This window comes from Hyla sarda, chromosome 4, assembly GCF_029499605.1.
Source record: "Hyla sarda isolate aHylSar1 chromosome 4, aHylSar1.hap1, whole genome shotgun sequence".
Lineage (NCBI taxonomy): Eukaryota > Metazoa > Chordata > Amphibia > Anura > Hylidae > Hyla > Hyla sarda.
Window position 1 is genome coordinate 28803734 of NC_079192.1, and position 26787 is coordinate 28830520.

At 47.9% G+C, this 26787-nt stretch overlaps 1 protein-coding gene across 2 annotated transcripts in view; it reads left to right on the plus strand.

Annotated features, from left to right (window-relative positions):
- The first annotated feature begins 3063 nt into the window (after positions 1–3063).
- KHSRP (KH-type splicing regulatory protein) overlaps positions 3064–26787 on the plus strand; it is a 35143-nt gene continuing 11419 nt past the window's right edge. Inside the window, exons 1-6 of one of the 2 annotated variants that reach the window (XM_056570254.1) lie at positions 3064–3250; positions 13439–13532; positions 24083–24121; positions 24968–25004; positions 25118–25170; positions 25305–25376. In XM_056570254.1, coding sequence (XP_056426229.1) covers positions 3176–3250; positions 13439–13532; positions 24083–24121; positions 24968–25004; positions 25118–25170; positions 25305–25376 — 370 coding nt within the window. In that variant the 5' untranslated portion in view covers positions 3064–3175. The remainder of the gene's footprint in view (positions 3251–13438; positions 13533–24082; positions 24122–24967; positions 25005–25117; positions 25171–25304; positions 25377–26787) is intronic. The other variant, XM_056570253.1, reaches the window with a different exon arrangement.

Sequence of the window (26787 nt, forward strand, 5' to 3'; positions counted from 1 at the left end):
TGGAAATGATCAGATCCAACAAGGCATTACTTCTTGTTGGGTCCTCCACAAACTGGCCCATAAAATTATCCTGCAATAAATTTAGGAATTGTCGCCCCTTTGTAGTTTTAGCCAACCCCGGCCCCAATCTATATCTGGATAGTTAAAATCTCCCATTATTACCACTGTACCTGCCCGGGCGGCCCTCTCTATTTGTTTATACAGCCGACCTTCTATCTCTTCAGTGATATTAGGGGGTCTGTAGATTACACCAAATACTATTTTTTCAGTATTTCCCTCCTTCTGTAATTCTACCCACAGTGATTCCACCTCCTCAGAATCATCACACACTATGGCATCGTTCACACTGACTTTCATACCACTTCTTACATACAGACAGACTCCACCACCTTTTCTGTTCATTCTATCCTTGCGAAACAATGTAAACCCCTGCAGATTGACAGCCCAGTCATGCGAGGAGTCCAGCCATGTCTCAGTGACCCCAACTATATCACCAGCCATGTCTCAGTGACCCCAACTATATCAATATGTTCCTCCAGTATCAAGGCCTCAAGCTCCCCCATTTTATTTGCTAGGCTTCTGGCATTTGTGAACATACACTTTACATTTCCATTAAGTTTTACACATATAGTCTCACTAATGGGATTTTCAGAGTTATTGGGGTTAATGTTATTATTTGAGTTATAAGGGCTAATTGTACTATTTAAGTTATTGGGGCTAATGGGATTTTTTGAGTTATTGGGTCTAACGTTATTATTTAAGTTATTGGGGCTAATGGGATTTTTTGCGTTATTGCGTCTAACGTTGTTATTTAAGTTATTGGGGCTAATGGTATTTTTTGAGTTAATGGGGCTTATTGTAGTTATTGAGTTATTGGGGCTAATGGAATTTTTTGAATTATTGGGATTACAATTTTTCGGGCTACATTTATTTTTACAGCTGGTTTGTAACGCATGAATCTCCTTATCCACTGTTCTTAACCTCCCCCCACAGGACTCCTCTCCACCCGCCATTATGTCCTGACCCCTCTCTAACCTATCCATCCCACTGTCTGCTTTCTTTGCTTTATTATCCTCCCCCCACTCACCTAGTTTAAATACTCAGCCACCCCTTCCAGGATTCTCTCCCCCAGCACAGCAGACCCCCTTCCATTCAGGTGCAAATTATCCGTAGAATAGAGTTTGTACCCCAATGAAAAGTCAGCCCAGTGCTCTAAAAACCCAAACCCTTCCCCCTCACACCACGACTTAAGCCATGCATTTAACTCCCTAAGCTCCCGCTGTCTTTCCTGCGATGCGCATGGCACAGGAAGTATTCCAGAGAACACAACCTTAGAGGTCCTTCCCTTCAGCTTGGCACCTAGTTCCTTGTAATTATTCTTCAAGGACCTCCACCTACCATGTATTCTGTCGTTGGTTCCCACATGGACCACGACAGCTGGGTCATCCCCAGCCCCCCTAGTAATTTGTCCACCCTTTCCACCACATGCCGAACCCTGGCACCAGGGAGACAGCAAACCATTCGGTTGAGGTGGTCTTGGCGACAAATTATTCTATCCGTCTTCCTGATTATAGAGTCCCCTACCACAACTAACTGTCTTGGCCTACCTGCGTTACCATCCCCCACACTACTAGTTGAGCTGTTCCCCCGGCTGTTAGGGAGACCAGTATCCACTAGGGTTGCCATCTCTGATACTGAGGCCCTCGCATCATCGCCCAACTTGGCAATTTGGCAATGGTTACAGTGTATAGAAGTATTATATTCAGGGGGCACAGTGTGTGGTAGTGTTATATTAATGGGACCCAGTTATTTAGGTGCACAGTGTGTGGCAGTATTATATTCAGAGGGTACAGTGTGTTGCAGTATTATATTCAGGGGCACAGTATGTGGCAGTATTATATTCATAGGGTACAGTGTGTTGCAGTTTTATATTTAGAGGGTACAGTGTGTGGAAGTATTATATTCAGGAGCTACAGTGTGTGGCAGTATTATATTCAGGAGGCACAGTGTGTGGCAGTATTATATTTAGAGGGTACATTTAGAGAGTACAGTATGTGGCAGTATTATATTCAGGGGTACAGTGTATGGTATTATATTGAGGGTACAGTATGTGGCAGTATTATATTCAGGGGTACAGTGTATGGTATTATATTCAGAGGGTACAGTGTGTGGCAGTATTATATTCAGAGGGTACAGTGTATGGTATTATATTTAGAGGGTACAGTGTGTGGCAGTATTATATTCAGGGGTACAGTGTATGGTATTATATTTAGAGGGTACAGTGTGTGGCAGTATTATATTCAGGGATACAGTGTATGGTATTATATTTAGAGGGTACAGTGTGTGGCAGTATTATATTCAGGGATACAGTGTATGGTATTATATTTAGAGGGTACAGTATGTGGCAGTATTATAATCAGGGGGTACAGTGTGTGGAAGTATTATATTTAGCGGGTACAATAAATTGCGCTGGTTAATATTTCTATTATATCGTTTGCCACATTTTTTTCTTTCACCTGTGAGAATTTTTGTTTTATTGTGTTTGGTTTTTTCACATAATAGAAAAAAACCGCAGCTATTGCTGCACAATGTTACTGCTGCAGTATTTATGCCTGTATATGTTATGTCCGTGCAGGGTGTGATGTTATCACCGGCCTCACATCAATGGCCTCCTCGTGCCCGCTGCACCTGCTCCATACAATAGCCAGTAATAATATTATCCCGGACACACGCGTCACACTGCAGGCCGAGCTATGATTGGCTCATCGCGACGTCGGTCAAAGCCCATCCAGCCAATTCAGTGAATAAAACCTTTGAAATCCCCGCCTCTCTATCTTACACCCATCACGACTGGCTTCTTTTCCTGTCCGTCACCTTCGTGTTCCATCCTCATTGGTCGAGGCGGTCTGCAATCACGTCGATCCCGCCCACTTGTCTTTGTCTCTAACTACGCAAGGCGCTCTCATCTGATTGGCTCTCTCCATTTGCCAATCACAACGTCCACGCCCAGCCCCTCATCTGTGATTGGCTGGGCTCAGCGCAAAGCCTTCATACGATTGGCTGGCGGGCGCGTCAGTTACCGAGTTGTTCCTCTCCCCCCTTCGTTTCCCAGTGTGCTCTGCGCGTCGCGGCCTTGTTCGCGCCTTCAGCCTGCGGAGGAGCCGCTGCCGCCGCCATGTCCGACTATCCCGGAGCCCAAACCGGGAACCGCAAGGACGCGTTTGCCGATGCTGTACAGAGAGCTAGGCAGGTGAGGAACCGGGAGAGGAGGCGAAGGGGCCGGCGCTGCGCAGGAGGGGACGCGGCCGCACGGGTATTGTGTATCCGGCCGGCGCCGGGGGCCGCTGTATTGTGAGGGGGAGCGCTATGCCCGGTGTATAGTGCTATACAAGTCGCTATATGTCACGACATAACATCACTGCATGTAGGTGCAGCATCGTGACACAATGGGGCAGGTTCGCCCAGCGTGCGTGTCTACAATGGATGCTTCCCATTAAGCTTCTGTTCACATGTCGCGGTAATGCTGCGGATTTTTATTTTATTGTCATTACACTAGTATACACATGGGTGAGATTGTACACACCCCATCTATATGCACGTGTGAAGCCCTAGATACTGAAAAACTACAACACCCAGCATGACAGGCGTTGGCTGGCCGGGCATGCTGGGTGTTGTAGTTTTGCACCGTTTGGAGGATTACGCTGGTGTAGACTGACTTTACACAATTACTAAAATTGGGGAAAAATTAATTTCCTTTTGCTGATTCCCAAAGGTTCCCATGGAAACACTTTTCTGACTGACCACATGCTTGGGGGGGGGGGGGTGATGTATCCTAAATTGCGCAAAAGTATATAGGGGGAACCAGGGAATCCTCCAGACAAGGGCGGCGGATGGGTTAGGAAAATATGTTGTTGTCCATAGCAACCATTTCGTATTCTGCTTTTGAAAAAAACTAAGTTTGCGCTGTAGTTGCATTTTTTTTTAAACAGGCAGAAAATCTGCAATATAATCCACATCAAAATTGGCGCGGTTTACATGTGGATTTTCTGCAGGATTTAGTGTCGAAATTTCTGCAGAATTTTCATTAACTTAAGACATTTTGGAATGGTTGGGGCGGGGGGGGCCTTAAAGGGGAATTCCAGGCAAAAACTTTTTTTATATATATCAACTGGCTCCGGAAAGTTAAACAGATTTGTAAATTACTTTTAAAAAAATCTTAATCCTTCCAATAGTTATTTGCTTCTGAAGTTTTCTGTCTAACTGATCAATGATGATGTCACGTCCCGGGAGCTGTGCATGATGGGAAAATATCCCCATAGGAACTGCACAGCTCCCGGGACGTGAGTCATCAGAGAGCAGTTAGACAGAAAACAACTCAACTTCAGAAGCTAATAACTATTGGATGGATTAAGATTTTTTAAATAGAAGTAATTTACAAATCTGTAACTTTCCGGAGCCAGTTGATATATATATATATAAAAAAAAAAAAAAAGTTTTGGCCTGGAATACCCCTTTAACTTACCTCCCTCCCCTGCAGCCTACGTTATCAAGGCACCCGCCTGGTCGTCCGCTGATCTTCACTTTCTGTTGCTGGGGTCAGTGTGGCACATGTGGAAATACGCTGTGATAGTAGCGGCTGTGGGGGAACAATGGAGGTAAGTACAGGGGTGTTTTTTTATTTTTTTTTTATTTATCCTTCAAAAAATAGAGAACCCGTTTATGGGTATTAAATTATCCTGCGTGGGATTTGAAGCTGCAGAATTTAATGACTGAACCCGGCTTCAAATCCTGCGCAGGAAAGTCCACGTGTGAGTTGTCCGATATAAGAAACAACCTGTGTATAGTGTCAAAAGTCTAATATAGCAACTTGCTAATGTTGTTATCCATACTGCACCGATCTTCCATTATCAGCAGGGCTGTCTGGTTCGTAATGTTGTAACCACTTCACAAAGAGCTTTTGGTCTGCTCAGGACAAGACCATTGATGTGAAGAGGGGAGATCGTGTTACTGCTCATTAGGTCATGAGACGGCAGGTGTTTGTGCAGCATCGCGACACAATAGGGCAGGTTCACCCCAATGTGTCTACAGTGGTTGCTTCTCTTCACATATTGCGGTAATGCTGCAGTTTTTAAATTACATGCACATGGGTGAGATTGTACAGGTTTCCATACTGTGAACCTCCAGATGCTGCAAAACTACAACACCCAGCATGCCCGGACAGCCGTCGGCTGTCCGGGCATGCTGGGTGTTGTAGTTTTGTAATGTCTGGAGGATTACGCTGACTTTCCTCACTGCTGGGTGTTGTAGTTTTGCAATGTCTGGAGGATTACGCTGACTTTCCTCATTGACTACAAGACCATTGATGTGAAGAGGGGAGCTCATGTTACTGCAGGAAGTGTTACTCCAATAAGACAGCAGTGAGCCTCTTCTGATGGAAATTACGGGGACTGAGAAGCTTTCTGCTGCCTTTAAAATATAATGCGCACTAATATGAGCTCCCTCTTCACATCAATGGTCTCCTCCTGAGGAGACAGGAGGGAAGGTGGAGCAGGGGACATCAGAGCTGCAAGACGGACAGCGCAGCTGATAATGGAAGATCGCTGCACTAGGGCTAAAACCAGGAGATGAAGTCGCTTTATTGTTCTTTTGACACAGTACACAGATTGTTTCTTTAGGTTTGGGGGGGGGGGGGAGGAGGAGAGAGTCCTCTGTACACATTGGGGTAGATTTATCAAAACCTGTCTAGAGAAGTTGCTGAGTTGCCCATAGCAACCAATCAGATCGCTTCTTTATTCAAGAGGCCTTTTCAAAAATAAAAGAAGCGATCTGATTGGTTGTTATGATCTCCCCTATTGATCCTCCGGAAATTGGTGCGATCAGCTTTTCATTAGGCTGCGTTCACGTCTCCGTTCGGCAGCTCCATCGCAAGGTCCGTTCCAAAGACAAACTGAGCTGGTAGGTCTATTTCGCAACTTGAATAGGGGTCGTCGGGTTTATGTCTGATGTCAGTTGTTTTGCAGGATTTGAGTGGAGGGGGGAAAGGCGTGCAAGATCCTGGGGTCCCCAGCGACGGGACCCCCGCGATCAGCTATCTTATCCCCTATCCTTTGGATAGGGGATAAGATGTCTTAGCATCGGAGTCCCCCTTTAACCCCTTAACGACAATGGATGTAAATGTACGTCATGGGGACGTGGTACTTGGCGCACCATTATGTACATTTACGCGCCGACATGATCGCGAGCACCGCTTCAGTGCTCGTGTCATTCCCGGCTGATATCAGCAGTCAGGGACCCGCTGGTAATGGTGGACATATGCGATTGCGCGGATGTCCGTCATTAACCCCTCCGATACTGTGATCAATACAGATCACGGCATCTGTGGCATTGCGCTAGTTTGAATGGACGAGCGGATCGCCTGCAGCGCTGCCGCGGGGAGCCGATCATCCAGCATGGCGGCCGGAGGTCCCCTCACCTGGCTCCGGCTGTCTCCCGGGGTCTTCTGCTCTGGTCTGAGATCGAGCAGGCCAGACCAGAAGATAGCCGATAATACTGATCAGTGCTGTGTCCTATACATAGCACTGAACAGTATTAGCAATCAACTGATTGCAATGAATTGTCCCCTATGGGGACATAAGTAAAAAAAAAAAAAAAAAAAAAAATTGTAAAGTGGGAAAAATGTGAAAAATCCCCTCCCCCAATAAAAAGTAAAACGTTAGGTTTTTTCCCCCATTTTACCTCCAAAAAAGCGTAGAAAATACACACATTTGGTATCGCCACGTGCGTAAAAGTATGAACTATTAAAATATATTGTTAGTTATCCCATACGGTGAACGGCGTAAACGTAAAAAAATAAAGTCCAAAATTGCTGCTTTTTTTGTCACATTTTATTTAAAAAAACGAATAAAAAGTAAAACCTAAGCAAAAGTGGTACTGATAAAAACTACAGATCATGGCGCAAAAAATCAGCCCTCATATCGCCCCATATACGGAAAAATGAGAAAGTTATAGGTGGCCAAAATAGGGCAATTTCAAACATACTAATTTTGTTAAAATGGTTTGAGTTTTTTTTTAAGCGGTACAATTATAGAAAAGCATATAACATGGGGATCATTTTAATCGGATTGACCCACAGAATAAAGAAAACAGGTCTATTTTACCAGAAAGTGTACAGCGTGAAAACAAAACCTTCCAAAATTTGCTAAATTGCGGTTTTCTTTTCAATTTTCCCCACATAAATAATATTTGTTTGGTTGCGCCGTACATTTTATGGTAAAATAAGTGATATCATTACAAAGTACAATTGGTGACGCCAAAAACAAGTCCTTATATGGGTCTGTGGATGGAAATATAAGAGTTATGATTATTAGAAGGCGAGGAGGAAAAAACGAAAATTCAAAAATAAAATTGGTCTGGTCCTTAAGGGGTTAACACGGATATTCCTTGCGGATTCTAACTTGATATTTCATAGTGTGGATGAGCCCTAAGGGTGCGTTCTCACTGAGGAATAGGAGGAATCCTTGTGTAAAATTCCTCTGTGGAATTTACATGTGTTTTTCGTGAAATTCCGCATGGATCTAACTTCCGCGCAAATTCCGTGTGGAAACTATTTCAAGCGGAATTTTTTTTTTTTACCATGGACTTCAATTGACTTCTGCTCGTGTATTCTGCAGGAAGAATGAACATTTTGTTCTATCAGAGCGGAATCTACGCAGTGTGAACAGAGTAAAATACATTGAAGTCAATGGCAAAGCAGATGTTAATTATTTCTTAGCGGAGAATTTGCTCGAGTAAATTCCTCTTGAATTACTGAGTGTGTACGCGACCTCGGGCTCACACGGAGCGCTGACAGAACATGCCGGCGCTAGGAGTGCTCGGAAATGCGTCGTCTCATAGACGGCAATGCATTTCCGAGCGGAGTCTGCAGTAACATTACACATGTTCTATGTTTTTGTGGACAGCAGAATCAGGATTTCAGAAATTCTGCCGTCTACACATCGGGGGGGGGGGGGGGGGATCAAAATGTGTCCAGAGAAAAAGTTGTGGAGTTGCCCATAGCAACCAATCAGATCGATAATTACACTTTTGAAAAGGCCTCTTGAAGAAGCAATCTGATTGGTTGTTATGGGCAACTCCGCATCTCTTCCTCTGGACGGGTTTTGATAAATTATTTCAGCAGCGGAACTTTCCAAGGCTGAAATTCCGCAACCAAAAGAATGAACATTTACACTTTATTTTTGTGTTTTTTATTTTTTTGGTGGAATATTTTGCTGTCAATGGACATAAACAATGTTCTAGGGCCGACTGGTTCATTTGGTGCCGCCCGCCCTCAATCTCCGGTTTCTTTTGAAATTCTATAGTTTGCATAAACTAGTGTTTCCCAACCTGTGTGCCTCCAGCTGTTTGGATTCATCAGTTCATCCTCCTGTAGGGTGACTGTAAAGATATTGTGGCTGCAGGATACACGTTCATAGTCTGACAGTGTTCACTCTACGGAATTGCTTGAGGTCCCATAGACTTGTAGTGTAATTCTGGTTTCTCTTTCTGCGCGGTGTCCTCACAATGGGCTCCCCAGTGTATACATGTCCATCCACCATCTGCACTGGACAATGTGGTTTCATGTTGTCCCATCTGTCTGTAGGGAATTATTGAATTTTCTTTAAGGTTGAATGCGGAGGTAGGTCTGTGTGTATATACAGTGATCCCTCAACTTACAATGGCCTCAACATGCAATAGTTTCAACATACAATGGTCTTTTCTGGAACATTGTAACTTGAAACCAGACTCAACATACAATGCTATGGAATCTGCAAAACATGCCAATGGCTGGAAGAACCGACCAATCAGAATGGATATTTCACTGGTAAAACCCCTGTATTCCTAAAGTGCCTGCACTGACTGGTGTCTGGTAGCGCCCTCTACAGTACAGGGAGGTATTACATGTTCTGTACTCTTTACCTGTATTACTGAAGCGTATGCACTGACTGGTGTCTGGTAGCTCCCCCTACAGTACAGGGAGGTATTACATGTTCTGTACTCTTTACCTGTATTACTGAAGCGTATGCACTGACTGGTGTCTGGTAGCACCCCCTACAGTACAGGGAGGTATTACATGTTCTGTACTACACCTTACCTGTGCCAGGGTTATCTGCACCTTTAGACACCAAGTAAGGGCGGCTCCATTTTACTTTTTTAGGACATTGCATGTACTGTACAGGACCCTGAAGAAGCTCCTCTACATAGACCAGTGTTTCCCAACGAAGGTGTCTCCTCCAGCTGTTGCAAAACTACAACTTCCAGCATGCCCGGACAGCCAAAGGCTGTCCGGGCATGCTGGGAGTTGTAGTTTTGCAACAGCTGGAGACACCCTGGTTGGAAAACACTGAAATAGACAGTGATTACAGCTCCCAGCTGATCTTTGACTTTTATATGTAAGGATTTGCTTTATCTTATCTACTTTTTTTTTTTTTTTTCTTTAATCCTCACTTTCTCCTACTTTTGGATGAAATGTTGGGCCTTCAGAACCAATTACCAGGTTTCCATAGAGTTCTGGTTTCAACATACAATGGTCATCCTGGAACCAATGACTATTGTAACTTGAGGGACGTGTGTGTGTGTGTGTGTGTGTGTGTGTTTGTATGTATGTGTGTATATGTGTATTTATTTATATTGTATGTGGGAATATAAAGACAACCCAGCTTTTCTAAGATCCATGACCTGACTGGTGCTGTTTTTGGACTTCTTGTATATTTATCCTGTGCTGGCTCCCCAGACAACCACGAGCACAGAGGTCGAGGCCCAGTGCTGTCTTGTACACTCCATATATACATATGTGTGATATATTTATTACCTTTTTTTCCTCTATAGTGTATTAAAGGAAAACTGTCAGCTTGCTCCCCCAGTGGTACTGGCTGGTAGTGCAGGGTACGCTGATCAGTTTGATGCCTACCGTGCCCGAATCCGCCACGCCGTTTGGCCGTAATCTTTGATTTTTATTATATGCTAATGAGGTGATAACGGGCACTGGCCGGGTTAACTTGCACTCTGACATCAGTGCCGCTCTTCCGCAGTGCCACCCAGCTCATCAATATTCCTCCCTCTGTTTCTCCCTCTTCTCCCCGCTCTGTAATGAAGAGGGAGGGGAGGAATATTGATGAGCTGGGCGGTGCTGCGGACGAGTGGCACTGACGTCAGAGTGCCAGTTAGACCGCCAGTTAGCACCTAATTAGAATATACAGAAAAACAAAGATTTTGGTCCAATGGCGTGGCGGATCCGTGCACGGTAGGCATCAAACTGATCAGTGTCCCCTGCACTCAGCCAGTACCGCTGGTTAGTGTGGGGGGGGGGGGGGGGGGGGGCAAGTTGACAGTTTTCCTTTTTTTAAATGACTTTAATTTAACAGGCATTAGTGTACCTGGAAATTGTGACTCTCTCCAGTTATCTCTTAAAGGAAAACTGTCATATGTTTTGTCCCGCACTATCCACGGGTACCTGTGGATAGTACGGGTCACACTGAACATTTTGAGTCCTACTTTGTCCGGATCCGCTGTGCAGTTCACCCATTATAACTGGTTTTTGGTATATTCTAATTAGCTGCTAACTGGCACGGGCGGGGTTACTGCCTTCAACTGGCACTGTGACATAACCGCCGCCCGGCCTGCAGCACTGCTGGCTAATGAATATTCATACATGAGAATTGTCTTACACTCTGTCTCATCTCGGCCGAGTCCTGGACGATGCTGCGCATGCGCCCTTACTCCAGCGCTGCTCCGGACAAATGAAGCAAAGCTGAAGACCGCTTCCGGGTAGAGTAGGAAATCCCGCGCATGCGCAGTATTGTCCTGGACTCGGACGAAATGACACAGTGTAAGACAATGTATGAATATTCATTAGCCTGCGGTGCGACTGTTACATCACAGTGCCAGTTGAAGGCAGTAACCCCCGCCCGTGCCAGTTAGCAGCTAATTTGAATATACCGAAAAGCAGTTATAATTTGCGAACGGCGCAGCGGATCCGGGCAAGGTAGGACTCAAAATGTTCAGCGTCTCCCGCACTATCCACAGGTAACCGTGGATAGTGCAGGACAAAAAATGAGTTTTCCTTTAACTGCAACTCCCAACATGCGCTGATGGCATTCGTCTTGCGAAACTGCAACTCCCAGCATACCCTGATGGCCTTTTGGCTGTCAGGGCATGCTGGGAGTTGTAGTTTTGCATCAGCTAGTGGGCACAGAGACTACATGTAGAAAGGCGGTCATACAGGGGGCGCCCTCTGTATTCGGGGAGGCTGTGACACGGCGCTTGTGATCTCTTGGCTGGGATATTCCTGGTAATTGCTGTAGATAACGGATCATTCCTGAGGTTGGTGAGTGGTGACGCACTGTACATTACACGGCCACGCTCAGACTTCTCGCCCCGAGGGCGGCTTTCTTTCCCAGCGGCTTTCTTTGCAGCCTGGTTTATGACTCCCGGGATCTAACACCTTGCCGTGTGACAAAGCTCGTAAAGTCATTACAGGTAGCTGCCAGGTCTGATAAAAAAACACTTTATATAGTTGTATAGCGGGGCGCCCCAGCCATGTTCTGTGCAATGAGGACAGAGGGGACCGGGTCATGAGCTATCCTACTCCTATGTCCCTATGACAACCCTTCTTGTCTGCACTCTCCAAAGCCCCATTGCCATCAGTGTTTTATGTATCTATATCTGCACAGTCAGAGTAGTGGAGGAGGCTTTGTCGTCATAAGGACTCTGCAGCTCGAAGTAGACGAGTAAATGTCAGAGTACAGATGGCTGAACCTCCACAAGAAGCCGCGGCAGAAGCATGAAAATCCTGACTCCTATCGTGGGGTATTGCTTACATGATGAGGACTATGTATATACCTATAACTTTTACATCTTAACCATGTAAAAACTGGCCTAGATCATGGGTATCAAACCTGCAGCCCTCCGGAGGATGCAAAACTACAACTCCCAGCATGCCCGGACAGCCAACGGCTGTCCGGGCATGCTGGGAGTTGTAGTTTTGCAACACCTATGTCCAAGACCTGTTGCGCTTATGTCACAATAAACCAACATGGCTATTGATGGGAAACCCCAGCTCCTTTTTGTGTAAACATACTTGAGGCTGCTCTGTATCTCCTGGGACTGTCCATTGCACTTCGAAGTGTAAGGGAACGTTCACACAAGCGGGTTTTTGCAGCGTATTTGGCTGCTGAAGAACCCTCTGTATTCTGCCTTCACATGTGCCTGCTCGAACAGCAGCAATACGCCACTACGTGCAGACACACTGAAGCGATGTGCGAGTCGCCGCGCATGCGCGGTGTACTCTCTCACAACGCGGCCGCCCCCCTGCTCTGAGCTAGGCTGAGAGCTGCGCATGCGCGCATAGACTCTCACATCAGTGTCTGCTCGCAGCGGCATATTGCTGCTCCAAGCAGGCACATGTAAAGGCAGAATACAGAGGGGCCTTCAGCGGCCGGACCGCAACGTAAAATCCGCTCGTGGGAAAGTACCCTTAGGCTGCATTCACACCACGTTTTTTTTGCAATACAGTTCCCTTATCAGGTTTTTGATGGAACAATGGATTCCTCAAAACCGGACTAAACTGTATCAAAGTGTGTACAAATTTTAACCCGTATACGGCTTGAAAAATGATGTCCGGTTGCGTCCGTGTATTTTTTTTATTTTTTAAACATGGGAGTCGATGAGAACTCTGCGCATACAGTTCCATCCGGTTTGCACCATACGTTTTTTTTTTACTTTGCATATGCACACTGAAATCTTTGTTCTTGGAATTTCAATCAAACAAGCAAAACTTTATTCATAATAGAGTGAAAAGTTAAATGTTTACATTTAAAAAAAAAAATACAAAATTTTAATTTTCACTCTTAGGAATAAAGTTTTGCTTGATTGATTGAAATTCCAAGAACAAAAACTTCAGTTTGCACTGTGCATGTGCAAAGTCAAAAACCTTATGGTGCAAACCGGATGGAAGCGTACACACGTGGTTCTGTACAGTTCCCATTGACTCCCATGTTAAAAAAAATAAATAAATAAAATGGTTTCAATACGGTTTTTCACCCGGACCAAAAACCGTGGTAGGCTACGATTTTGGGTACAGGAAATTTTTTTATTTTTTTTTAAACCCGTTGAAGATGCTGAACAGACACAACTGGATGCATCGTTTGGCATACGGTTTTCAATGGCGAGTCAATGCATACGGTTTCCGATACGGTTCCATATGACTTTCAAACTGATAAATGTAAATGGGAACTGTATTGCAAAAAACGTGGTGTGAACCCAGCCGAAGATTTATATGGTTCCAATTCCTGGTTTAGGAGCCGGCATAATACGTAGTTTTCTATGGGAATCAATAGCTCTGTATAAATGACGCTGTGGTGTGTATGGTAGTGATGTGTACTCTCTCATTTGTCTTACGCAGATTGCAGCAAAAATTGGCGGTGATGCTACGGGAGGAGTCAACAACACCCAAGAGTTTAATTTTGGTGGTCAGAAAAGACAACTAGAAGATGGAGGTGAGAACATGGAAGCCTGCATCACAAGATGTAGCTGTATATGAACATATTAAAGGGGTTATCCACCATAAGGTGATTTTAGTACGTACCTGGCAGACAGTAATGGACATGCTTAGGAAGGATCTGCGCTTGTCTTGGGGCTAAATGGCTATGTTGTGAGATTACCATAACACTGTGGCTAGCTTTTTGTAAACCGGCTATTTCCTGTTTGAGTTTCCTTCTTTGTCTACAAATCCCATAATTCAATTTTCCTCCGCCCCACCCATTGAAACATAAATGAGCTGCATCCATTCAAAAGACCTGTGGTTTTCAATCAAAGTGCCTACAGCTGTTGCATTAGTTGCAAATTGATCTCTCTCCCACCAAGCGATCGCTCCACCCATTGAAGCAGACAGGCTCCCTGTCATCAGCTGACTAGTGAGTCAGGTCTCGGCCGCATTGCAACCTGGGGAAAAAAATCTGAGACAATAGTCATTTTGTATGCTGGTAAAAATAAATATTGGGGTGAAAATCACATAAGAATTGTGAGAAAACCGTCACACACAGGTACAGACACTATATTATGAACTACACTAACTTTACAGCCTCTGTAGCATAGTCAAATAAAAAAAAAATCCTGGAATACCCCTTTTAAGGGTCTCTTCACACTGTGGACATTTAGCAAAAGAATTTCCTCAGCGGATTTGCATCGACGCGGATAGAAGTGCTGACCTGCTGACAAATGGGACACGTGTCTGGTGGATTTTGAACATGTTCATTTGCCAGAATCAAATTACTCTTTGGAAGGTCTGTGACGTTAAATTCTGACATGTGAACTGAGCAGCGGAATTACCACATTGTGGATTGTTGCAGCACCCTCCCATTGATTTCTGATTTTCCATAGTGTGAACAAGGCCTATACCTGCCTATCCCACTGGCAAAATATAATTGTCACTGCTCACGGAATCAGCAGGACTTGAAGTATTAAAGGGATCTGAACTGATCAGACCAGTGTTTTCCCAACCGGGGTGCATCCAGGTGTTGCAAAACTACAACTCCCAGCATGCCTGGACAGCCTTCGGCTTTCCAGGCATGCTGGAAGTTGTAGTTTTGCAACATCTGTAGCTCAGTGAGATCTGGCATCCAAGTTCCTCAATGAGAGCAAGTGGCGGCCCATTCACAAGCAGCAGCGATTGGCTGAGCAGGCAGTCTCTCTCGTCCAGAAAGGTAGGACAGGTAAGTAGCCAGCGCCCTATATACCGGATATACTCGAGTATAAGCCGAGGCCCCTAATTTACCCCAAATACCCAGGAAAAGTTGACTCGACTATAAGCCTAGGGTGGGAAATAAATCATCCCCCCCCCCTCCCTTCATCATCACCGCCTGTAAATCCCTTCATCAGTGGTCTTCAACCTACAGACCTCCAGATGTTGCAAAACTACAACTCCCAGCATGCCCGGACAGCCATGCGGCCTTCGTCATCATCCAGCCCCCCCTTTTTGTTTTGTACTCTCCTCCTCCCCTTGGTGGGAAGTTGGGGTGAGCTGGGGCCATGTATGCTGCAGGAACCATCCGGTGTGGAGAGTTAGTCATTGCGGGCTGTCCATTTTCACCTGGGGGTCCTCTTCGTGCTTCGGGCCCGGACTAGTGACGTTGCCTTGACAACGCCTTGACAACACTCGGCATGCTCCGGGCTTGCTGGGAGTTGTAGTTTTGCAACATCTGGAGGTCTGCAGGTTGAAGACTACTGATGAAGGGATTGACAAGTGGAGAGTTCACTCGAGTAGAAGCTGAGGGGGCATTTTCAGCACGAAAAATCATGCTGAAAAACTCTGCTTATACTCGAGTATATACGGTAGGCGACTGAAGGGGAAGGTCGGTGGTCGGACCACCCCTCAGATATTTATCCCCTATCCTGTGTATAGGTGATTATTGTAAAGTTGAGTGCCTTGGAGTTGCCCCTTCATACACAGCCAGGATCGGCGAGGAGTCTGATCGGAGCAGTTTACCCTTTTAGGGTATGTTCACACTAGGGATCATGAACTGAATCTCCGCGAGCAGAGATTCCATTCTGGCGGCCGCTGCAATACTTTGTCGGTAGGACCGCGCTGCACTGCGCCGTCACAATTGACTGCTATGCAGTGTTCGCGGACTTTCATGCAAAGAATGAACCTGTTCTTACTTTGCGCAGAACAATTTCAGTGGCGGAATTGTCCGCCGTGTGAACGGGTCTCGTGGAAACCCATTCACACTGATGTTTATGTTCACAGCATGTAATTCCGTGAGTGGAATTCCGCAGAAATTACGTAGTATGAACTAGGGATCAACCGATATCGTTTTTTTTAGGGCCGATAACGATAATCTGTGGAGGTTAAGGCCGATAACTTATACTGGAATATCGGTATAAGTTATCGGCTATTTATCCCCCCGCGACACCGCTGCAGATCACTGATTTAAAGCGGGCGCTTTAAATCAACGAACTGCAGCGGCTTTTGCAGTGCCATAGGCCGCTGCCGCCAGCCGCTTCTCTCCCCCTGCTTGTCCGGGGGTCCTCCTGAGTCCTATCACCGCCAACGTGACCGCTCCGTGCCCCCTTACCGACCCGCCGCACTGCGTCGCACCTCCCACTGCCCCGGCCCCATTGCATCCCCGGTTTTATAATTACCTGTTCCCGGAGTCCACTCTACTCTACATCTGGCTCCGGTGGCGTCCTCCTGAGCTGTCACTGTGTGCACTGACGGTGTTACGTCACTCGTCATTGCGCACATCGTAACTCAGGACGCAGCAGGAGCCAGAAGTAGCGTAGACCCCGGGAACAGTAATTATAAAACCGGGGATGGGGGAGGCTATGGGGCTTGGGGGGTGCAACGCGGTCGGGGGGGGGGGCATTATCGGCAAGGTAATTGCCGATACCGATAATGCCCAAAATCGTGATTATCGGCCGATAATCGGTCGATCCCTAGTATGAACATACCCTTAGATGTTGCTATCAATAGTGACCGCAGGGTGTAAGTGGATAGACTGGGTGCAGGCTCCCTTTGTTACCAGGCATATCGTAAATTTGGGTACCAATGGTTGCCATGACAGCAAGGGAGTTAACTAAGGCTCCTTGAGTACTCACCTTCTGAGACCAGCACAAGTGAAAGCCCAATTTGGCAATAGATGGTTTATACTGGGCTCTCGTCTCAGCCACTGGCTGATCAGGCAGATATCTCGTTTGAGGATTAGGGGGGACGGGGGGAGTGGGATGCGCAGCATGCCGAGGATTCATAAGCAGCCAGGGTCCCATACATGAGATCATGGAGGATCCCATTGGTCGGAACCCCAGCGATCAGATACTTATCCCCTATCCTGTGAGTTGGACATATGTCTCAGTTCCCTAAAAGGGGTACTCCGTTGGAAAACTTTTTATTTAAATTTTTTTACATTTTTTTTATTTTATTTTTTTTAATATATCAACTGGTGCCAGAAAGTTACAGATTTGTAAATTACTTCTATAAAAAAAAAAATCTTAATTTCCTCTGTAGTATTCAGCAGCTAAGTAGTACTGGAAAGATGATTTTCTTTCTCTATCTGCTCCATTGGGGGACACAGACAGTAGGTGTATGCTGCTGTCTCTAGGAGGTGTGACACTATGGTGATAAAAAAAAGTCGGCTCCTCCCAGCAGGATACACCCTGATTTTCTGATACTTCTGATTTTTTGTTTTTTTTTGTTTTGTTTTTTCCTAGTTAGGGATGTTAGTTTTTTATTCCTTTTCTGTTTTCAGGTGGGGACTCGGACTGCGGTTCCCCGTTTCCCCATTGCGAGTGTGGGGGCACAGTCATTGTGTATATGCGCTGTTAAACCCCCCCCTCGCCAATGGTCAGCGCTTGGGTGGTACCTCACGGGTCCGGGTCCCCCTATTTCCCTGTTCGCCTAGCCCGCGCATAGCAGCCAGGCGTGATGCAGGTAACTAAAACTGACTGAAGACTCCATTAGGTAATTTCTTCTGACTGAGGTAAGTACTTTCCCCCTTTTCTCCATAGGTACGGACTCTCAACAGCTGGAGACCCCGTGTTTTTGCCACCTTCAATTTTTTGGGGCTAGCTTTCACAGTCTGCACTTTATTTTTCGGGGAGCAGTGGCACCATGAAGGGACACTATATATGGGGCACTTCACTTAGGTGTGTGGGTGATTTGTGCCTTATTACGGCACTTTACTTATGTGTGTGTGTATCGGGGTACTTCGTTCACTTGTGTCTCGGGCCGGGCGCTCTCAGCGCCGGCTTACTTTCACTTTGCCGGCAGCGCCTTATTCGCGGCTGACAGCCGCGGCACTTGCCGGCAGCGTCTTATCGCGGCTTACTGCCGCGGCGCTCCTTGAGCCGGGCGCTTCAGTGCCGGCTTCTTTCTTTTTGACTTTGACGACATTCTGGAAACCGTATGGAAACATCCAGACAAGAGATTCCCGGGAATCAAGACAATTCAAGATCGTTATCCATTTGACAAGGTCTTTGTCACTAAGGTGGTTTCTCCTCCTTCAGTGGACCCACCAGTTTCCTGGATCAATAAGGCGACTACACTGCCTCTGGCAGATGCCGCTGCCTTCAAGGATCCCACGGACAAGAAGGTAGAATCCTTAGCGAAGTTTGCCACTGAAGCTGCTGGCTCTTCTCCTCTTCCCATCTTCGCCTCCACATGGGTGTCCAAGGGCCGGTCGGAGTGGTGCCAAAAGCTCAGTCAGGATATCTTAGCGGGATCCCCCCGGAGGATCTATCTGCTTTGGCTCTCCAATGCTCTAAAGCCGGGGATTTTCTGTGCGCAGCTTCCATGCAGGCAGCCCGTTGTTCTACCTATGCTGTTGGTCATCTAGTGGCTCTCCTCCGCTCTGTGGCTTAAGGCTTGGAATGCGTATGCCGCTTCCAAAAGATCTCTCACTGAGCTTCCCTTTACGGGTGGCCGTCTTTTTGGCAAACGCCTTGATGAGATTATCTCCGAGGCAACGGGAGGTAAGAGTTCCTTGTTACCTCAAAATAAGGCTTGCCCTACTTCATGAAGGCCTTTTCCTTTCGAACCTCCAGCTCCAACAAGGGATCCGGGCAGGCACCCTGACGGGACAAGAAGGCTCCCTCGATCCGGGCTCGCTCGTCTTGGAAGTCGGACTCCAACCGGTCCGGCCTTTTTGCGCCCAAATCAGGCAACCGCAATCCAACTTCTGCATGAAGTGAGGCCCCCACCCGCGGTTTCTTCTCGGGTGGGAGGTCGTCTCACTTTTTCGAGACACTTGGACCTCTCACATTAAAGACTCTTGGGTCAGGGACGTGGTGTCCAACGGTTACCGGATCGAATTTGCTTACCTTCTGAGGGATCGCTTTTTTCTATCCCGGGCCCCCCGGTCTCCTCCTTTGGCAAAGCAGTTTCGAGCGGCTCTCCAGTCTCTGCTTCTCCAGGGGGTTATCCTTCCTGTTCCTCCAGGGGAACGTTTTCGGGGTTTCTATTCAAATCTTTTTGTGGTCCCCAAGAAGGATTGTTCTGTGCGTCTCAATTTTCATCTTCTCATCCGCCACTTCCGAATGGAATCTCTCCGTTTGGTAGTGGCGTCCCTGGAACAAGGGGAGTTCCTTTCTTCGGTGGACATAAAGGATGCCTACCTCCATGTGCCAATATTTCCGGGCCATCATCTGTACCTCGGCTTTGCGGTTCCAGAGGGGCACTTTCAATTTGTGGCCCTCCCCTTCGGTCTAGCCAAGGCTCCTCTGGTCTTTACAAAGGTCCTTGCGCCGGTGATGGGCCTGTTACGGTCGAGGGGAATCTCTGTGATACCCTATCTGGACGACCTTCTTCTCATCAAGTCTCCAACTAGGGCCCAGACTCTGGAGAATCTGGACATCACACTCTGACTCGCTTCGGGTGGATGGTCAACCAGGACAAGTCAGTCCTCCGTCCTACCCAGTCTCTAACCTTTCTGGGACTTCTCTTCGACACTGCCTCTGCCTGAATTCGTCTTCTGCCGGACAAGCCTCTGGCGCTCCGGTCGGGGGTCCGCTTCCTTCGGACCCAGGTATCAGTCTCCATCCGCACTTGTATGGAAGTCCTGGGTTGGATGGTGGCAGCTATGGAGGCCGTACCTTTTGCCCAGTTTCATTACCGCCCCCTCCAACTGGCGATTCTCTCTCGGTGGAACTGGTCTCCTCTGTCCCTCGGTCGTCAGATTGTTCTCCCTCTCAGGGTCCGTCAGTCTGCTCTGGTGGCTCTGCTCCCCCCTTCTCCAAGGGCTGTCGTTTCTTCCCCTTCACTGGCAGGTTGTTACAACGGATGCCAGCCTGTCAGGCTGGGGCGGCGTGTTCAGGGATTGGACGGTTCAGGACTCTGGTCCCCCCAGGAGACCCTTCTTCCGATAAACATATTGGAATTACGGGCAATTCTTCTTTGTCTTATTCATTGGGAGTCCCATCTTCAGTCCAGTATTGTCTGCGTTCAGTCGGACAATGCCACGGCCGTGACGTACATAAATAGTCAGGGCGGCACTTGCAGCTCAGCTGCCATGGCCGAGGTGACCAAGATTCTCTCCTGGGCAGAGAGCAAGGTTCCGGCCATTTTGGCGATTCACATCCTGGGGGTGCTCAACTGGGAAGCGGACTTCCTCAGTCGGTCCTCACCCGGCCCGGCTAGTGGTATGTACATCCAGAGGTCTTCGCGCACCTCTGCGACCTCTAGGGCATTCCGGACGTGGACCTCTTTGTGTCCCGGCACAATCGGAAGATCCTTTTTGTGTCAGTCCCGGGACCCTCAGGCTCTGGCCGTGGACGCCCTAGTCATTCCTTGGGCGGGGTTTACTCTACCCTATCTGTTCCCTCCTCTTCCGCTTCTTCCCAGGGTGTTGAGGAAGCTCAAGGCAGGGTGCGTCCCCGGCATTCTGGTAGCTCCAGATTGGCCCCGAAGGTCGTGGTACGCCGACTTAGTCAGGCTCCTGGACGACACTCCACTGTGCCTTCCGCTCCGTCCGGACCTGCTCTCTCAGGGTCCTCTTTGCCACCCCAATTTACAGTCTCTGCATTTGACGGCGTGGCGGTTGAGACTGCGGGTTCTGTTCCCAAGTCATTCACACCATGCTCAAGGCTCGTAAGCCCTCCTCTGCAAGGATTTACCACCGTACTTGGAGGTCTTATTTTCATTGGTGTGAAGCTCAGGACTTCTCCCCAGTGACCTTCTCTGTTCCCCGTCTTCTCTCCTTTTTGTAGTTGGGGTTGGAACTGGGGTTGTCTCTCAGTTCCCTTATGGGTCAGGTTTCGGCCCTTACTGTTCTTTTCCAGCGGCCCCTGGCTTCTTATCCTCATGTCCGAACCTTCCTGCAAGGAGTGGCGCAAACTGTTCCTAATCGGTCTCCCTCTCCTCCTTGGGACTTGAATTTGGTCCTGAGTGCCCTCCAGGGTGCACCCTTTGAGCCCCTTAGAGAGGTGTCTCTCTCCACCTTCTTTCTTGGAAAGTGGCGTTTCTGGTGGCCATCACCTCCATCCGGAGGGTGTCTGAATTGGCAGCCCTTTCCTGCCGTTCTCCGTTTCTGGTTGTTTTCCGGCCAGACCATTCCTTTTTACCTAAGGTGGTCTCGGTCTTTCATCTAAATGAGGATATTGTCCTCCTGTCATTTTGCCCGACTCCTTCTCATCCTAGGGAGCGCTTACTGTACAAGCTGGATGTTGTCCGGGCTGTTCGGTCTTATCTCTCCATCACTTCTTCGTTTAGTCAGTGTGATTCCTTTTTCATCCTTACGGAAGGTCGTCGCAAGGGACAACCTGCTTCCAAGGCCACCATTTCTAGGTGGATTTGGGCCACCATTTCGGAAGCCTATCGCTGTAAGGGGAAGATTCCTCCTTTCAGGGTTGTGGCTCATTCCACACGTTCTGTTGGGGCATCCTGGGCTCTCCAGAATAGAGCCTCGGCCTTGCAGATTTGCAAGGCGGCTACCTGGTAGTCTTTGCAAGCTTTCTCGAGGTTTTATCTGGTTCATACTTTCGCAGCGGCTGATGCTACCCTGGGGCGTAAGGTGTTGCAGGCGGCAGTGGATCAGCCGTCTGCCTGATTACTTATCTGCCCACCCAAGGGACAGCTTTGGTACGTCCCACTGTCTGTGTCCCCCAATGGAGCCGATAGAGAAAAGGAGATTTTTTTGACACTCGCTGTAAAATTTTTCTCGAAGGATCCATTGGGGGACACAGCTCCCGCCCTTTTTGGTGTTTTTCCTTGGTTCTCTGTCCGAGGGTGTGTTCAGTTATGTTTTTTTTCTTCAGGTTCTCGGACAGTTTGGGGTTTTTCCTTGACCTATTGGTCTCCTCCTATTGCTTTGGAACTTAAACTGACAAGCTCAGAGCCTGAAGGCGAGTATATCCTGCTGGGAGGAGCTGACTGTTTTTTTATCACCATAGTGTCACACCTCCTAGAGACAGCAGCATACACCCACTGTCTGTGTCCCCCAATGGATCCTTCGAGAGAGATTTTATGGCAAGTGTCAAAAATCTCCTTTTTTGGTACACGGTGCGCTCTGCTGACATCTGTCAATTTTAAAGGGGTACTCCGCCCCTGCACATCTTATCCCCTATCCAAAGGATAGGGGATAAGATGTCAAGTCGCCGTGGCACTGCGCTATCATTACTGCACAGAGCACTGGCCCCTGCACGTAATGACAGGCAATATAGGGGCCGGAGCATCGTTACGTCATGGCTCCGCCCCTTGTGCCGTCACGCCCCGCCCCTTTCAATACAAGTCTATGGGAGGGGGCGTGGCGGTAGTCACTCCCCCTGCCATAGACTTACATAAAGGGGACAGGCCGTGATGTCACGAGGGGCGGAGCCATGACTTCATGCTACTACGTCCCCTGTATCGCCCATCATTACGCACAAAGCGAACTTGCTCTGTGCATCAATGAGAGCGCGGTGCCGCAGCGTCAGTCCCGGGGCGATTTGACATCTAAGATGTCTAGGGGCAGAGTACCCCTTTAAGAACTGTCTAGAGTAAGAGAAAATCCTCATAGAAAACATATATGCTGTTCTAGACAGTTCCTGACATGGACAGAGATGTCAGCAGAGAACACTATTATGATTCAGAAGCTATTAAGTACTGGAAGGATTAAGATTTATTAATAGTAAGTAATTTACAAATCTAACTTTCTGGCACCAGTTGATTTAAAAAAAAAAAAAAAAAAAATATATATATATATATATACATATACCGTATATACTCGAGTATAGGCCGAGTTTTTCAGCACGATTTTTCGTGCTGAAAACACCCCCCTCGGCTTATACTCGAGTGAACTCCCCCACCCGCAGTGGTCTTCAACCTGCGGACCTCCAGAGGTTTCAAAACTACAACTCCCAGCAAGCCCGGGCAGCCATCGGCTGTCCGGGCTTGCTGGGAGTTGTAGTTTTGAAACCTCCGGAGGTCCGCAGGTTGAAGACCACTGCGGCCTTCGACATCATCCAGCCCCCTCTCACCCCCTTTAGTTCTGAGTACTCACCTCCGCTCGGCGCTGGTCCGGTCCTGCAGGACTGTCCGGTGAGGAGGTGGTCCGGTGGGATAGTGTTCCGGGCTGCTATCTTCACCGGGGAGGCCTCTTCTAAGCGCTTCGGGCCCGGCCTCAGAATAGTCACGTTGCCGTGACAACGACGCAGAGGTGCGTTCATTGCCAACGTAATTCTGCGTCATTGTCAAGGCAACGCCTCTATTCCGGGCCGGAAGCGCGGAGAAGAGGCGCCCCCGGTGAAGATAGCAGCCCGGACCACCTCCCCACCGGACCACCTCCTCTCCGGACAGCCCTGCAGGACCGGACCAGCGCCGAGCGGAGGTGAGTACTCAGAACTAAAGGGGGTGAGAGGGGGCTGGATGATGTTGAAGGCCGCAGTGGTCTTCAACCTGCGGACCTCCGGAGGTTTCAAAACTACAACTCCCAGCAAGCCCGGACAGCCGATGGCTGCCCGGGCTTGCTGGGAGTTTTAGTTTTGAAACCTCTGGAGGTCCGCAGGTTGAAGACCACTGAGGGCGAATGATGAGAAGAGGATGATGAAGGGGGGGGTGTGGGGATGATGAAGGGGGGGGTGTGGGATGATAAGGGGATGATGAAGGGGGGATGTGTGGGATGATGACAAGGGGATGATGAAGGGGGGGATGTGTGGGATGATAAGGGGATGATGAAGGGGGGATGTGCGGGATAAGGGGATGATGAAGGGGGGATGTGTGGGATTATGACAAGGGGATGATGAAGGGGGGATGTGTGGGATGATAAGGGGATGATGATGAGGATGTTAATGACGGGTCTGGATGATGACAGGGGGGATGAGGTATTTCCCACCCTAGGCTTATACTCGAGTCAATAACTTTTCCTGGGATTTTGGGTTGAAATTAGGGGTCTCGGCTTATACTCGGGTCGGCTTATACTCGAGTATATACGGTACATACCACCGGAGTAGACTTAAGTGTGACAGAAAATGATGCTGGGGGGTAGAAGTATAATGCTGTGCCCGACACTCCACAGTTGTGCATGTTCCAGGTAAAACGTTTACTGATGTACTTTTATTTTTATTTTATTTTTTTTTGCAGACCAACCAGAGTGCAAAAAATTGGCAACACAAAGTGAACGTAAGTCATAACTCCTGGGGATGTTGAGGAGGGTTCATGGGTTTTGGTGGTTTACTGTCCCTATAACTGTAAATTGGAGGATCTTAAAGGGGTCCTCCGCTGCTCAGCATTTGGAACAGTGTTCCAAACTCTTAGAGACTTGTGATGTCTCGCCCCGCCCCCTCAATGTTAGTCTATGGGAGGGGGCGTCACGCCCCCTCCCATAGACTTACATTGAGGGGGCGTGAGCATGATGTCACTAGTCGCCGGCTTGAAGCGTTCGGAACATTTTTTTTTACATTTGTTCCGAACGATGAGCAGCGGAGTAGCCCTTTATGATTTGAACAACACTTAATTATGGCATAATACATGAATAACGCTATAGTAGAACTGCCTCCCCACTCTGCAGAGTATGTTGCCTTCTAAAGTTTTTTTTTTTACAGTTGCCAATAGCAGGTAGGTACTGTTCATCTATACTATTTATCAGAATAGGAAAGGTGTGTGTGATACTTGCCGTGCGTCAGACATTGACTCGGCTGCTGTCTCCCCCTGGCGTGCAGCAGCGTCTTCACCCACCAGATCAGGACAGCACTGCACAACTTCATTCTAAACCATGTGCCATCTTTGTATAGTCTTGTGCTCCCCGCTATCAGCCGTTCATGCAGGGTTTACTGACATGAAAGTCCTGAGCACTATTACCTATGCCAGTGTTTCCCAACCAGGGTGCCTCCAGCTGTTGCAAAACTACAACTCCCAGCATGCGGCTGTCCGGGCATGCTGGGAGTTGTAGTTTTGCAACAGCTGGTGCCTGTTTTGGAAACGCTGACCTATGCAGTAGAGATCTAATGTGTATTTTGTGTATTTCAGCGATCGCCCCTCCTCTAACTCCAGTACATCAACCTCGGTAAGTGTTTTTTATTTTTTTTTTATTTTTTCCCTTATGTCGTTCTGTACTCAAAAATAAATAAATTAAATATATTAAAAAAAACTAATTACAAAATAATTCTCTTGTTCTAGGGCATCATCGGTAACGGAAGAATATCGTGTACCTGATGGCATGGTGGGACTGAGTAAGTGTACGGAGACAGTGATACAAATGAGGGAAGGAAGAGGAGGAGAGGACTAGAATGATGGGAAGGGAAGATGGCGATGAAGAGAGGAGGAGCTGGTGATTATAATAATAGTTGGTCTTTGTAACTTTCAGTCATTGGCCGCGGAGGAGAACAAATAAACAAGATCCAACAAGATTCCGGATGTAAAGTTCAGATTTCCCCTGGTAAGAAGATTTTTACATCTTTCTGACCAGGGTGCCTCCAGCTGTTGCAAAACTGCAACTCCCAGCCCTGACAGTCTATAGAATATAATTCCGGGATGAGCACCCCCATAACTATATGCAGAGCCCTTCCTCAAGCATTATTGCTACACACAGCTGCTAACCCGAAGGCTTAAATCAGTGTTTCCCAACCAGCGTGCCTCCAGCTGTTGCTAAAGCACAACTACCAGCATGCTGGGAGTTGTAGTTTTTTGAACAGCTGGAGGCACGCTGGTTGGGGAACACTGACTTGTACTCATGACTGTATGGATACATAGAACATCCATTCCCAATCAGCGGGCAGCATCAGACGGGTCTACTAGTAGAGGTGCACGTTGTGTTTGTTTACTGTACAGTGCAGTTTTTTATTGGGATTTGTACTTTCTTAGTGAAGTTTTTGACTGTTTTGGTTGCGATTAGAGATGAGGGAACTTACAGTAAATTCGATTCGTCACGAACTTCTCAGCAGTTGATGACTTTTCCTGCATAAATTACCGTATTTTTCGTCCTATAGGACGCACCGGCGCATAAGACGCACCCAATTTATAGGTGCAAAATCTAAAAAAATAAAATTTTGAACCCAATAGTGGTCATCAACCTGCGGACCTCCAGATGTTGCAAAACTACAACTCCCAGCATGCCCGGACGCTGTCCGGGCATGCTGGGAGTTGTAGTTTTGCAACATCATGAGGTCCGCAGGTTGAAGACCACTGCATAGGAGGTAATACGTGTCCCCGCCGCTCCGGACCTGTCACCGCTGCCCTGGATGTCGCTCCATCGCTGTTGCCGTGTCCCCGTTGCTCCGGAACGTCTCTGCTGCCGGCCGGGTATCCTCGCTCTCCGTCGCCGCCATCACGTCGTTACGCGCGCCGACGCACGTACATGATGACGATATGACGAGGAAGGAGAGCGCCGGCCATACAGGGGATCCCTGAACGGAGAAGACACCGAGGAGGCAGGTAAGGTCCCTCCCGGTGTCCTGTAAGCACTAACCCGGCTATTCAGTCGGGCTGTTCGGGACCGCCGCGGTCCCGAACAGTCCGACTGAACAGCCAGGTTAGTGTCCCTTTCCCTTCAGACGCGGCGGTCAGCTTTGATCGCCGCGTTTGAAGGGTTAATACAGGGCATCACCGCGATCGGTGATGTCCTGTATTAGCCGCGGGTCCCGGCCGTTGATGGCCGCAGGAACCGCCGCGATAGGGGTGTATTCGCCGTATAAGACGCACCGACTTTTCCCCCCCCAGTTTTGGGGAAGAAAAAGTGTCTTATACAGCGAAAAATACGGTAGTTCAGCTTTCAGGTGCTCCCGTGGGCTGGGAAAGGTGGATACAGTCCTAGGAGACTTTCCTAGGACTGTATCCACCTTTTCCAGCCC